Source organism: Mobula birostris, chromosome 10 (assembly GCF_030028105.1).
Source record: "Mobula birostris isolate sMobBir1 chromosome 10, sMobBir1.hap1, whole genome shotgun sequence".
In the NCBI taxonomy this organism is placed as follows: Eukaryota; Metazoa; Chordata; class Chondrichthyes; order Myliobatiformes; family Myliobatidae; genus Mobula; species Mobula birostris.
The window spans coordinates 80371486-80387516 of NC_092379.1; the positions used below are offsets into that span (position 1 = coordinate 80371486).

The 16031-nt window shown below is 37.7% G+C and overlaps 1 protein-coding gene across 5 annotated transcripts in view; it reads right to left on the reverse strand.

The window, feature by feature from the left end:
- diaph2 (diaphanous-related formin 2) overlaps window positions 1-16031 on the reverse strand; it is a 631396-nt gene that overhangs the window by 344095 nt on the left and 271270 nt on the right. For all 5 annotated transcript variants that reach the window (XM_072270521.1, XM_072270519.1, XM_072270520.1 and 2 more), the window contains one exon: window positions 15531-15645. In XM_072270521.1, coding sequence (XP_072126622.1) covers window positions 15531-15645 — 115 coding nt within the window. The remainder of the gene's footprint in view (window positions 1-15530; window positions 15646-16031) is intronic.

Genomic DNA, 16031 nt, shown 5'->3' on the forward strand with positions numbered 1-16031 from the left:
AAATCCATTCCAGCAGTATTAACTCTGCTTGCTCAGTTCAGTAGTTTTGTGGTTACAAATTGAATCTTGGTAAGAGAGAACTTTTTCTATTAAATATGCATTTTCCCATGTATAAATGTTCACCATTCAGAGTGGTTACTGACAATTTTACTTATTTGAGAGTTAAAATTGTTAAGAGACATAAGGACTTATTCAAGCTCAATCTTTTACTGTTAATTAGTCAGGTTAAACAACAGAGTACTAAGTGTTCCCCATTGTCTCTATCACTGATTAGCCAAATTAATGCTATTAAAATGATTATTCTACCTAAACTTCTATCTACTCCAAGCGATACCAATTTTTATTCCCAAGTCTTTTTTTGATACTATTGATTCTAAAATTTCCTCCTATATATGGCAGAATAAAAATCCCAGGTTAAGTAAAAAATATTTACATTAGGCCAAGAAAGATGGTGGTTTAGCATTGCCAAATCTAAGATTCTGAATTATTGGGCAATTATTATTCGATATTTAATATTTTGGACACAAGATTGGAATATTATTCCAAGTCCACAATGGGTAAACCTTGAAGGTTACTCTGTATAAGGGTTCTCTTTGGCTTCCATTTTAGGAACTTCACTTCCTTTCGTATTAACTAAATTGAATAAACAAATGGTTAATCCAATAACTAAACATACATTGCGAATATGGTTTCAATTTCATAAATTTTTTGGTTCGAACAAATTTATATTATCAAGCCCTATTATATCTAATTTTTTTTCAGCCCTTGGTAATGGATCAAGCCTTTTTGATATGGAAAATGAAAGGTATAACATGTTTTTGTGACTTATTTCTGAATAACTGTTTCATATCTTTTGAACGGTTATCTTATAAGTTTAATTTGCCCAGATCCCCTTCTTTTTTTTTTAGATATCTACAAATAAACTTTTTAAATACCACACTTCCTACCTTCCCGATTTCACACCCAACTGATATCATCGATAAAATTTTAGGTTTAAATCCCTTTCAGAAAAGATTAATAGCAACTATTTATGATATAATTATGAAATTACAGCCAGATATATCTGATAAAATTAAAAATGAATGGGAAAGGGAACTTCAACTTTGCTTACCTATAGAGAAATGGGATAAAATTTTTCAATTAGTTAGTTCTTCCTCTACATGTGCCAAACATACGCTAATACAATTTAAAGTAGTGCATAGGGCCCATATGTCTAAAGATAAACTAGCTTATTTTTATTCCCATATAAACCCTATTTGTGACAGATGTCACTCTGAGGTGGCTTCCTTGACTCATATGTTTTGGTTCTGCCCTCTCTTGGAAAAATTTTGGGAAGATATTTTTGATATTATTTCAACAGTTTTGCGTTTTGACTTACAACCCCATCCTATTACAGCAATTTTTGGTTTGCCAATGACAGAATATAGATTTTTATCCTCTTCAGCCTGTCGGATGATCGCATTTGTTACCTTAATGGCCAGAAGATCCATTTTATTGAACTGGAAGGAGGCCAGCCCTCCTACCGCATTTCAATGGTTTTCCCAAACTATATCATGTTTAAATTTAGAAAAAATTAAAGTGACATTTTTGATTAAATTTGAAGAGACTTGGAAACCATTTATTCAACATTTTCACATGATGTAATTTGACCTTTTCCGAATCCTTCTTATTAACTTAAAATATATGAATAGAGGAGCGGAGTTGACGACATTATTGAATGTATTCGATTTAAGATCTTGGTCTAGCCTTGTTTTGTTCCATTTTGCTTTCTTTTTGGGTTTAGTGTTTTTTTGGGGGTGTTTTCTTTCTATTATTTATTTTTTTCTCTATGGCTAACTATATTAAGAGTTTGGAAGTCTATTACACCTGTATTATTTGAAGTCTTCTTTGTACATGTTTATCAACAATAAGATTATTCCAATCTCTCTGCATCAATATTGTTATTCTATTTATAATTTTGGAAAATTAATAAAAAGATTTAAAAACAAAGAATAACTCAATGACACATTCCTGTCACCAATTAACCTACAGGAATTTCTAAAAATTTGTAAACTACCATAGTTTCCTCAGAACTGGGCATAACCAGCAATAATTCTTATAAATTGTTTCTGGTAGAGCAAAGTTTTGATTTTTCTGTGTACAATAAATTGACAGCAAATACCATTGGTTCTGAACATTCTATTGCTCTTTTTTCTTTCAACCGAATGAGCACTAAATGAGCACAGTAAATCATGAACCAAGCTACATTAATATTTATTCTGGCAACGGGTGTGTTGAACAGGTAATGCATTTGGCAAAACCTCACAATCCCCTTTCTCTCCCTCCCAGAACTTTCTCTAAGCCTGTCATCTTTCACCCTCCTTAGGATGCTGCCCTCCCTAATTTTTGTTATCTGAAAAATAATATCAATGTCAAACACATTTCATTCCTTTTCTTCTCAGCATATTGGAAGGAGCATTTCATAACCCCAAATACTATTTCTTTGCCCCGAACAATTATCTATGCAAATTTCATGACATACGAGTGATGATACAGCTGATTCTGATATGGGCATCTATTGTGCACTGACAACGGGAAGGGGGCAGGGAGAGGGGAATGATAGTTGGGAGAAGAAGAGGGAAGGGAGTGGGAAGCACCAGAGAGGCATTCTGTTACGATCAATAAACCAATTGTTTGAAATCAAATAACCTTGCTTGGTATCTCAGGTCAGTGTCTGTGTCACCCCCCCCCCCCCACCCCTAGTACTCCTCCTTTGCCACTGGTCCCACACCCCTCCTGCGGCACTCCACCCTCACTGTTCCCAACATTCTTTGCTCCTGCCAGATTTACAAACCAGCTCTCCGTTCCACTTTGACAAATACAGTACTGTGTAGTCCAGGCACCCTCGATCTATATGTAAATCTGTCAAGCACCATCAATCTGATTTGTCTGTCCTTTCCTATGGTATTCCAATGAAGCACCTCACTTTTTTTTGTATTTTACATGAATAGCTACAAGTCATTCTTGATGATAACAACTATTTAAATTTTTTTTGTAGGAAATAATGAAGCTTATAATAACCTTGTTGCCTATCTCAGCTCTTCCCTTATCACAATACCAATCCCTTTTGCTTATAACATCTTCTTTGTATTAATAGCATTTTCATACAACCAAAATAAATCTTTGCTTTTGTTCTTTTCTCCCTCCCTTTGTGCCTTTCTACTAGCTTTAAAGATCTCCCTTATTTCTTAGCTGTTATTACAAATGGTAATCTTGTTTCCAGTTGCTGAATTACAATGTAAGGATCGTGCAGGAAATGCCAAGGAAATAGAGCAACCACGAGCTCATTGAAAAATCAGTGCAGGTACGAGGAATCAAATGACCTGTTCCTTCCTCTGTCTTTCATGTTAATCCCTACTGCAACCCCACATCACCAATGCTGCCTGCTTGCAAAGTTCTTAAGTTACTTAAAAATTCACCAAGGTTATGTATCATGTACAGATCGAAGCCCTGAATTTGCACGCCCAGCTTTGTTGGTTTGCTGACTGTCCCCTGAAACTGAATTTCACACAGGGAACATTAAAAGAGCACAACCTTGTTGAATTATCCAGTTCTTACATTACAGAAACTGCTCACTGAAAATGCATCAGATTATATCTAGTGAAGGGACGGACAATGAGCCCAAATACTTAACTGCAGTAGTAGAAGGTATAAATTAACTATTTAAAATATTTGCCTTTATGTTTTTAATAATTCAAAGGTGTTTTCAAGTGATTTTTAAATAGTCCATTCATTTTTTAATAGTTTTACATATTTCTAAATGTCAGGGTCTTGAAGAAGTGATAATCTGGTAGCTTCATCATTTAAGTGCATAGCTTTGGTGGTCAAGTTTTTTTTTTGTCTGTCATTCCGTAGGCAGTGCATATACTGACCAGATCTCAGAACTGCATTGTACCTTTCAAGGCTAATCTTGGATCCAGGGCTCATCTCTAACAAGTTAACACTGCACACTCTGCAAAATCTTGCAGTTTCTCCATACAACAGTGCTAAGCTCAGTCAGCTCATTTTTGTCAGATCTTTCTAGCCCATTGGCATTTTATATTCAAGATTACAAAATAAGATTTACTGAACAATGGAGAAATAAAGATTTAGTAGGATTTGTGTATCTATATTTAACGCATGCACAGACATTAATAGAAATGTGGATAACAGTCAAATGTAGAATCCAATATTTTTTTAAAAATTGTTATAGGAACTGCTTGTGGGTAAACTTCTAAAGTTTAGAACATGAATTTAAATCAATGAACAATGGAAAAAAAAATTGAACTTCTCAGGAATAGATTTGTGAAGGGCAGCTTTTGCACAGTTGGGCACATTTTGTGGTAGTATGTTGATTTCAGGTGGTGTTTATTAAGATGTCCCTTAAGGGGTCATTACAAGAGGTGGAGCATGAATTAAGATAGATAGGATGAGGCATCCTTCACTTTAACCCATGGATGTACAAAAGTTCTGTCAGCATATTGAATGTCCAGTAGGCAATCAACTGATGAGGAACTTGTACAGCACACATAACAAAGAATAACTAACTGATTACTAATTTAATTAGCTACCACTCTAAAATAGAGAGTCATAATCCATTAAAATCAAGATTATTAGCAGAAAGAGCAACTTTTTTTAAAAAAAACTATCAAACCATTTCAAATATTAAAATAGAAAACAATATTAGAGAAACAATACATCACTATTGTCAAACAACAGGAATTCTGCAGATGCTGGAAATTCAAGCAACACACATCAAAGTTGCTGGTGAACGCAGCAGGCCAGGCAGCATCTGTAGGAAGAGGTGCAGTCAACATTTCAGGTGGAGACCCTTCATCAGGACTAACTGAAAGAGGAGATAGTAAGAGAATTTAAAGTGGGAGGGGAGGGGGTGATCCGAAATGATAGGAGAAGACAGGAGGGGAAGGGATGGAGCTAAGAGCTGGAAAGTTGATGGCAAAAGGGATACGAGGCTGGAGAAAGGAGAGGATCATGGGACAGGATCATGGGTGTGTTGCTTGAATTTCCAGCATCTGCAGCTTTCCTCGTGTTTGCGTTTTTGATCTAGAGCTTGTTGGATTCTGATGTTTTAATTCAAAGTTCTTTTAGAAGCCAAAAAAGCGGCACAAACCTGTTACTTCATGATCATTTTATGAACGATTGTTTACTTCATGATCATTTTATGAACAATTGTTTACATCATGATCATGTTAAATCATGATCACTTTTTTGGCTTCTAAAAGAACAGGTTCATGCCTCTTTTTTGGCTTCTAAAAGAACAGGTTTGTGCCTCTTTTTTGGCTTCTAAAAGAAACAATCGTTCATAAAATGATCATGAAATAACAGGTTTGTGCCTCTTTTTTGGCTTCTAAAAGAACTTTGAATTAAAACATCAGAATCCAACAAGCTCTAGATCAAAAACACAAACACGAGGAAATCTGCAGATGCTGGAAATTCAAGCAACACACCCATGATCCCGTCCCATGATCCTCTCCTTTCTCCAGCCTCGTATCCCTTTTGCCATCAACTTTCCAGCTCTTAGCTCCATCCCTTCCCCTCCTGTCTTCTCCTATCATTTCGGATCTCCCCCTCCCACTTTCAAATCTCTTACTATCTCCTCTTTCAGTTAGTCCTAATGAAGGGTCTCAGCCCAAAACATTGACTGCACCTCTTCCTACAGATGTTGCCTGGCCTGCTGCGTTCACCAGCAACTTTGATGTGTGTTACATCACTATTGTCAGTGCTTATGAGATTGTGGTGCTCCGTAATAGAAAGCAGGAATTAATGTAAAGAGTTAATAGTGCTCTACTAGTTTGTCATCTTAACTAGATGATAAATTCCATAGAAAAATCGGATCCCGTGCATTGACCTAATTAATGCGATACAATTCTATCTGTAAAATAACTGGAAAGATGTTGAAATGTTCCTTTAGTAAACATGCTGATTATTGAGATGCACCAATAAACTATGTGATTCAGTTGCTGGGATTTCAATTACAATTAAGAAACAATCTTCCAATCAGTTCAAATGTCAGCTAACTGAAATCCTGCAATTGAAGATTAAAAAGATTAAAAATTAGCTTTATTTCTCACATGTACATTGAAACATAGTGAAATGGCTCGTTTGTCTCAAATCAGAACAGCAAGAATTATGCTGGGCAGCTAACAAGTGTAGCCATGCTTCCAACACCAAAATAGAATGCCCACAACTTACTAACCCTAACCACACATTCTTTGTAATGTGTGTGGAAACAAGAGCACTCAAAGGAAACCCATACAATTACGGGGAGAATGTGTGAACTCCTTACAGACAGCAGCGAATTGAACCACTGTAAAGTTAGGTGCTAACCACTATGCTACCATGCTGCCCAGTAAAATCCTACGTAATTGAGTAATATCCTAATAGTATAAATAAACCTTGAAAACTGGGATAATTATTTCAACTAATTTTACTGTGGGCACGTGGCCAAGTGGTTAAGGCATTTGACTAGCGACTTGAAGGTTGTGAGTTCGAGCCCCAGCCGAGGCAGCGTGTTGTGTCCTTGAGCAAGGCACTTAACCACACAGTGCTCTGCAGCGACACTGGTGCAAAGCTGTATCGGGCCTTGCCCTTCCCTTGGACAACATCGGTGTCGTGGAAAGGGGAGACTTGCAGCATAGGCAACTGCTGGTCTTCCATACAACCTTGCCCATTCCTGCGCCCTGGAGAGTGAAGACTTTCCAGGCACAGATCCATGGTCTCACAAGACCAACAGGTGCCTTTTTAAATTTTACTGCACCATTTTCATAATCAGGTGATACTAATGTACAGGCAGACTTGCTTCCAAATAATCACTGATCTATGATGTGAATAAAAGCATCTAGTCTTTCAAATGCAAACTATTTGAGTTTGAAAGAGCATTTGGGTGTTAGGTATGTTTTAATGTAATCTGGGCTTGCTTGGTATATTAGTGACAACCATAAGTAATAAATATATTTCAAAATCCAGAATTGTAATTATAGATTCAACAACAAACTACCTTGGTTGTTGCTATAGATTGTATATATTGTGACGTTCCGGGTGAGGGCGTGGTCAATAACCCACCTCTGCATTTCTAATGACCAGTACTGTTCATTGTTCTTGTGTTAAAATGCTTTTATGGAATTATAGTGGGAAGTTCCAGTTCATTTATTGTCACATTTTAGCTTGGGTTATACAGTTATTTGCTTGCGTATTTATGGGTCACCCTAACTGTAACCGGTGAGTGTGATGGTCACCTCCCCCGTCGGTGTGAGACTAGTTGGGTTCACTCTCTGGGTCGTGGTACCTGGTCTGTTCGTGTCTATCACAATAAAACTGTTACATGAGGAAATCTGCAGATGCTGGAATTTCAAGCAACACACATAAAAGTTGCTGGTGAATGCAGCAGCCCAGGCAGCATAAAACTGTTGTTGAGTTAAAGAGCTTCCTCGTCTGTCATTATGGACCAAATGCTCGTCACAATATAATATTAAGTCCAAAACCTGCTAAAGGTTGGAAAAATAGCTGTGTTTTAAAAAGGGAAGCAGCACTTAGGTTCAATTTCCTTGATAGCATTACTAAGAACCTCGATTACTTTTTCAACAAAAAAAAAATCAATTCTTCTTTTGTGATCCAAAATAAAATAGCAGGTAAACTGAACAAATGCCATCAGGGGATTCTTCGCAAACAAACCTAAGGATCATGATGTACATGTCTCTTCCAAGCTCTGATTTCACCATACACACAAAAAATTGTTTTTCGGTTTTGTGCCACACAAAGAAAATCACATTATAATGCATCTTCCATGTTCTTGCCAATTCAATTAGCTAATCAGTATCTTTTTAAAAGCTTCTTTGCATCCTCCTCTCAACACATTCACAACTACCTTTGAATCAGCAGCAAACTTTCAAACCTGACATTTGATCGTCACTGGAACACCCATTGGAATACTGCCCAACAGTGCATGCAATCTGTGTAATCGAACATTATCGACAAATCTGTATGGGACCTTATAACCCTTCTGTAATTCTAAATACACCACATTCACTGGTTTCCCTCCTGAATTTCACTACTTACATCCTCAAAGAATCCAAGAGATTAGTCACATTCTCTGATTAGTTAAACAATTTCAAATAATTTGTTCTCCACAATCTTCAAATCTAAATTCATGTTAATATTACATAATTTCTTATTGGAATCCCTCTAATTACATTTTCACCTTTGCCATATCACTAATATGTCTCCTGCCTAAAAAGGTTGAGTGGAAGCTATACAAATTAAAAATTCATCTGTCCCTTTGCTTTTCTCAGCTCATGTGCAGCTCTTGGATTAAACAACCTCACTGTCTTTTCCAAATGTCACCAAACTTGGTTTTGGTACATAGAGAAAAAAATAGCACCCCCCACCCCCACACCAGGGAGGTCGAAGTGAAAGTTTAAGGTGAGGGGAGAAATTTAAAGGAGATCTGAGGGGGTAAATTTTCCCCACACAGAGGATGCTGCTTACCTGAATAGGCTGCAAGAGGAGCTAGTAATGACAACAGATACAATTGCAGCATTTAAAAGGCATTTGGACAGGTATTTAGGAAAGGCATTGAGGAAGAGGTTTAGTGTAAATACATATGACGGTTGGCAAGATGAGACGGAACAAAAAGACATTTTAGTGTTGTATGATTCTATAAATTTTTATACATTCATTCGTAGTCGGAGACACTAACAACAATTTTATTCCGTGTCAGCATGAAAACATCCGATGTCAATCAATGATCAACACATACAAAAATGCTGGAGCAATTCAGCTGGATAGGTAACATCCCTGGAGAGAAATCAACAGTTCACGTTGTGGGCAAAGACATTTCATCAGGACTAGAAAGGAAGAAGTCAGAATAAAAAAAATCAGGGTAAGGGGTGCAGGATAAGCTGGCAAGTAGTAGATGAGTCCAGGGAAAGTAGGTGGGTGGAGGGGGAATAAAGAGAATGACGTGAGAAGCTGGGAGGTGATAGGTAGAAGAAGCAAAAGGCTGAAGGAATCTAATAGGAGAGGACAGTAAACCATGAACAAGGAGAACCAGTGGGAGGTTATGAAGGCAGTTTAAAAAGAGAGGGGATAGGGGAGCTACGGGAATAAAGCAAGTGGAGGGGGGTGGGAGAAAAAAAGGAAAAAAAAGGAAGGAAAGGATCCAGGAAATTAGAATTATCGACATTGATGCTACCAACGCAGAATATGAGGGAACATAGCCTCAAGATTCAGGGGGAAGCAGATGTTTAGGACGGCGATGAGGAGGAACTACTTTTCCCAGAGAGTGGTGAATCCGTGGAATTCTCTGACCAATGAAGCAGTTGAGGCTACCTCAGTAAATATATTTAAGATAAGGTTGGATTGATTTTTGTATAGTAGGGGAATTGAAGGTTATGGGGGAAAAGGTAGCTAAGTGGAGATGAATTCATGGCCAGATCAGCCATGATCTTATTGAATGGTGGAGCAGCTTGATGGGCCAGATGGACTCCTTTTCCTCTTTCTTTTGTTCCTATGTTGCTCCTCCAACCTGGGTTTGGCCTCATCAGGGCAGTAGAGGAGGCCAATAACAGACACATCAACGTGAGAATCATAAGTAGAACTGAAATGGGTAGCCACTGATAGACCCTGGCTTTTATGGTGAGTGGAATGAACACGCTTAACCAAGTTACTCCCCAATCTGCATCGGATATAACCAATGTGGAGGAGGCTACACTGGGAGCACCAAATGCAATAAATGACACCAATAAAATTGCAGGTGAAGCACTACCCCAAGTTGAAGGACTGTTTATATCCTGAATGGTGGTAAGTTCCCTCCTTTTTCCACCCCTAATCTATATCCTCCAAAAAAAACTGCTCTGATTTCTATATACACACTGATGCTTTACCTCATCATCATCTCTCCTGATTCACTCATTATCATGAATTTGTCAAATTTTTTTATCCACTTTCAGCACATGACAAACATAACCTTCCTCCATGAACTGGAAAAAAAATCTTCAAAGCCTTCTCACCCTAACAATGGTCTAAAACTACAAAAGATGTTTTGTGGTATTAATCTATGGGCCTCTTTCCACCTCGTAACTAAGATCCTACTAAAAGGTCATTCACCCATCCCTCCATTATGTCAAGACTTGCTACTCCAATGCATTTCTGCTGGGTCTTTCTGAGTTTGTGCTCTGCAAACCAGCTTTTTTGCCATCAGCCCAACCTATCCATAATCTCCATCCTACCATCTATCATTCAATTTCAGTTAGTCTATACCAGCTCTTGATGAAGGAAAATGTCATGGTTTTTATGTTTATTTTCAAATTTTATCATGGCCTCGTGACTGGCTAATCTTCTTTAGTCCTCTAGCCATCCAAGATAGCCTGCCTGTATCAGAATTTATATCACTCAGTCATTGGATACTATATACCCAAATGCCTAAGTTCTAAGCTCTGAAATCACTCATTATGCATTTCTTATTTTCATTATCTTTGAAAGTCTCTTTAAATCTAACCACTTGGGTTATATTTTACCTATAAGCCCTGATTTCTTGTTATTGGCTCAGATTCAATTATTTTCTATGTAACAGTGCCTCATGATGTTTATGCTATATTAAAAGGTGCTGTATAAATGCATGCTTCTGTCCTTTAAACTACCAAAGGTACTGCTGGTAAGCAAACATCAACACTGAAAAGTAAATTTACCACATAAATCTGGGCTACTTAAACAATATCACAAGGGATTACAGCTTGAGATGTACTGCTTTCAAATTAAATATGACGAAATCTATGAGCACACAAACCACAGAACTGACTGAAATTGCAGGTAAGGAAGAAAAGCCTTGATATCCGTGTGGAAGAAAGCTACTCTCCCAGTTAATCTCCCATATAACCCTACACATGTTGTATTACCTATACCAGAAAGAAAGAGGAAGATATTGATATGGCAGAGATAATTAGCTGCTGGTACTTTATGTTAAGATGCAAGAAATGTTCCTGTCCTTCAATTTTAAGGTCAGAAACAGAACAGAATGCTCCCCAGTTAGAGAAAACCATGATTAATCATTAGATGCAAAAATCCTCCAAAACATCTTGAAGAGTGAACAGGAAAAAATAATCTTGGTAACAAACCTGAAAACCAGAATGTATGGAATTTCAATTTAGACAGAACATAACTGAACTGTAGTATGCCTAACATTTCCAATTGATAAGTATCTGATTATTTGATATGACTATCTCTCTGTTAACTCCTACTTATCAACTCCTCATTCTTCTGAATGATCCATACGTCATCCAGCTCCATAATATTCTGTTAAGAACCAGATGCACTTCTCACAGAAATAGTATCACGGACACTGATTTCCCAGATGTACCATATTGCACAAGAGAAGCACACCACTAACCTGTGTTCTACCGATGCAATAAAGAGAAATTTGACAGAAACCTCAACCTAGCCACCACTTCTCAACTAAATCTCTTGAGCCAAAGCCTTAATTCCTCACACTATCCCTGTCCAATCACACTATGCCTGCTGTGCTTAAACACATCTTCATTTTATTGGTTCTTACAAATTGCATAATAATCCAATCAGTCTAAAAGTGGACAGAAGATCAAGGTATTGATAAGTTCGTGGTCCAAGGTAGAAGGAGATGAGTTATTAACTTCAAACTTTCTGCATAATCACTCAAAGAGTTGAACTGCATGTAACGAGAGCTATATAAACTCATCTCCTTCTACCTTAGGCCATGAATTTATCAATCACCCCTGCTGTGGACACTTTCTGGAGATCCAAGATCCGTATGCTCCACAATTGCTGGACTAAGTGTGTAAATATAGGAGGGGACTATGTTGAAAAACAAATGTGCTAGGTTTTCAAAAATTGACTCCTTCTACCTTAGGCAGCGAACTTATCAATCACCCCTCGTACAACTTGGGGCAGATTTCAATTCCGGCGTCACCTGTAAGGAGTCTCTGTATGCCCTCCCTATGGAATGCACGGATTTTCCCTGGGTGCTTTGCTTTCCTCCCATCGTCCAAAAACATCCTGGATGGGTTAACAAGACATCATAAGTTGTTTCGCAATTAGGTTAAGGTTAAATTGGGATCGTTGGGCGTTGCTGGGGCGGTGTGGCTCGAAGGGCTGCATCACAAAATAAGTCCAATGTGGGAATTTTTTTTTGCACTATTTAGTGTTAACAATAGCATCAGGAACCTAGCAGCAGAAAGACTAGTATCCCCTAATTTGGCGGGAGGAGAAGATGGCGACATGATGCAGCGCGCGCGGCCTCTCCGGTGAAGAGTATCTGTTATTTGTCAAGTAGGAGGCCGTGCACAATTCTGATTTGATGGAAGCATTTGTGAGAGCACGGAGGAACATCTGGTGAAACTTCTGAAATGCTTGCTTCGCTGCTGCAGCTACTGTGTGAACCAAAATCTCCGGAGGGGAAGGCCCTGAATCTTCAGCTTTGCTTGCTGCTTGGCAGTTGGAGTCGAAGCGCTCGGCATTCGGTGTTAGAGGGCTGGTCGAAGGCTCTAAGTTTTCAGACGGACACAGAGTCGGACTGTGGTCGGGTGCTTCCAGGATGCTGCATCGGCAAGCTTGCGGCGCTGGAAGCTCATGGCAGGAGTGTTTCTCCCTTCTACCGTCTGCGTGAGATGATGGGCTATCGGGACTTTGAGACTTTTTTTTTACCGTGCCCATGGTCTGCTCTTATCAAATTATGGTATTGTTTTGCACTGTTGTAACTATATGTTATAATTATGTGGTTTTTGTCAGTTTTAGTCTTGGTCTGTCTTGTGTTTCTGTGATATCATACTGGAGGAACATTGTATCATTTTTTAATGCATGCATTACTAAATGACAATAAACGAGGACTGAGTGTCCTCATAATCTAAAATCTAATCTAAAATCTAACCCGAAATGGGCTACATATGCAGAGATTCAATAAAACTCAAAGTCAAAATCTATTGCTGATCCATCTACTTCTTTGGGCAGGGTAATTTATAAGCATTTCCTATTCTGGAGATTGTTATCTTTGGTGCAATGGTCCTTCTTATAAATTGGATTCCATAAAGTGACAAAATGTTCTGTCCTGACCTTGAGAGGCGCAATTTATTTTGTATGAGCAAAAATTACTCCCTAGTTGTTTTTTAACGTATAATTTCATACACAGGTTAGTTTTTATTCTGAGAAGCACACAGTGGAAAGACTTGCATCTTCATCCACTCTTTATTTGCCTTTGAAACAGCAATATCTGAGTCTTAAGTTTTTGATAATATGGGTAAACATTTAGTAGATATAGTTTGAAAAAAGTATTATGCTTAAGTTTATCTTTGTGCCACGAGTTTAGTCTTGTTTACATTGCATTACTATGTAGTACTGCATATGTGAACTACTTTGGTTAACACCAGTTGTGAGTATAATTGACAGTGCTAGTATGTTCAGGCTCAGGCACATGATGATTCTATACTGAACTTAATACCTATTTTACTTAACTCTGCAGTTTTGCAGAAAAGAGATCTCATTAAATACCCCAAAGAAAGCTTCCATCTTGGATAATTTTTGAGAAATTGTTTAGCTCGCTACACAGCTGTGTCCTTACACACAGTAAGGGCAGTAGATTCTCATTAAAGCTACTTCCTTGGAAAAGTTATCAAACTTAATTTTCCCACAAGCTACATGAGAACATGATCTCCATTCATTATACGAACAATTCCCTAGTGATTTTAGTAAGCTTCTATGCGCCAACTTGGAAGTGGATGTGGAGAGGATGTTTCCTATGGTGGGAGAGTCCAAGATGAAAATACACAGCTTCAGAATAGAGTGTCCTTTAGAAAAGAGATGAGGAGAAATTACTTTAGCCAGAGAATGGTGGATCTGCTAAATACTTTGTCACAGGCAGCTGTGGAGGCCAAGCGAGAGGTTGATAGACCCTTCATTAGTCAACGGCATGAAGGGATACGGGGAGAAGGCAATTGGAGCTGAGGGGAAAATTGGATCTGCCATGATGTCATTGATACAATAGACTGCAATTTCCATTTTAAAGTTTAAAGAAACATTTAACGAGATTAACCACAAATTATTTCATAAACTGAATAACTGTGATTAAAGTTGCATTCTTAGCGGACACAAATTCAGCAGCAAATAAATTTCCAAAGTTCAAAAGTAAATTTATTATCAAAGTACATATATGTCACAATATACAACCCTGAGATTCATATTCTTTCTGGCACACTCAGTAAATCTATAATAGAGTAATAATCATTATAGAGTCAATGAAAGACCACACCAACTTGTGCATTAAACCAGTGTGCAAAAACCGTGCAAGTACAAAACAACGAGATAATAATAAAAAATAAATAAGCAAAGGAAATGGAGAACATGAGATGACGAGTCCTTGAAAGTTAGTTCATTGGTTGTGGGAACATTTCAATGATGGGGCAGTTATCCCTTTTGGTTCAAGAGTTTGATGGCTGAGGGGTCATAACTGTTCCTGAACCTGATGGTGAGAGTCCTGAGGCTCCCATACATTCTTCCTGATGGCAGCAGCTAGAAGTGCATGATCTGGGTGGTGAGGATCTGTGATGAAGAATGCTGCTTTCCTCCAACAACGCTCCATGTTGATGTGCTCAAAGGTGGGGAGGCATTTATCCATGTTGGACTGGGCGATTTCCATTACTTATTGTATGATTTTCCGTTTTCATCCCAGACTGTGATGCAACCAGTCAATATATTCTCCACTACATATCTATAGAGGTTTGTCAAAGTCCTAGGTGTCATGCCAAGTTCTTCACAAACTCCTAAGTAGAAGCTGTGCCATGCTATCTTTTTAATGACACTTACATGTTGGGCCCAAGATGGATCCTCAAAAATGCTAACACTGAGGAATTTGAAGTTGTTGACTCTCCGATAAGAATGGCTCATAGACCTCCGGTTTCCTCTTCCTGAAGTCAATATTCAGTTCTTTGGTCTAGCTGACATTGAGTAAGAGATTATTTTTGTGGCAGCACTAAGCTAGATTTTCATTCTCTCTCCCATATGCTGATTCATCACTACTTTTGATTTGGCCTATATCAGTGGTATCAACAGCAAACTTGAATATACCAATGGAACTGCGCTTAGCTACAGTCATAAGTGTAAAGTGAGTAGAGGGTAAAGCAAGCAACAGTTAAAGACTAATGAAGGTAACTTCAAACTTGTTAAATTTCACTCGTATGTACATCAAATGGTGGTACTGTACTATTTAGATTTCCAGATGTAATTTATGATTTCCATTGAAAGCACTGACTCTGTACCTTAGAAACATACTATAAAAATGTGCATTTCAGTTTTTCCCCCACTCCTGAGGTTATGCATGCATTCTTTCATGTTTATCAAATTCAAGTCAAAATTCGTGCTACACGATTTTCAATTCGAGAATTAAAGATTGTTAATCAACCTAACAGTGCATTTTAAATACATAAAAATAATCAAAAAACATTGCAAGTAGTTTCAGAATACAGAACTGTTACCTTTTGCTTGCTTGGCAAAACTGAGCATCAGTTTAGAGAAAAGATCAGGACTTTCAAATTTGTCCTCTTTCGCCTTGACCCAGAAACACGTCTCTGTCATTTCCCGGGGTCCAATCTGGAATGTAAAATATGAACTTAATCAATTTAAAGATCTCATTTCTGTTTCACAGCTATGATAATAAACTGTTATCCATTAAGAGATCACAGTGATTACCACTCAATTTCATTTCAGGCAACTGTCCATAACCTTTTTTTGACTAAGCCTAACAAGGTAAACATTCTTCATACCATGCTGCAGAAATAGGCATGTTTGTTAATTTTTTAAAAATGTTGCATTCAAAATTATACTTCTATTTAAGAACACCAGGTTTATAATTTATAATTTCTTGCTATTCAATAATATCAGGTTGTTACATTTCAAAACAACTTTTCCAAATAGTTCAGTCTTAAATCAAATAGACATTGTCGGAAAACAAAATAATACTTCTTTTCTCATTATAG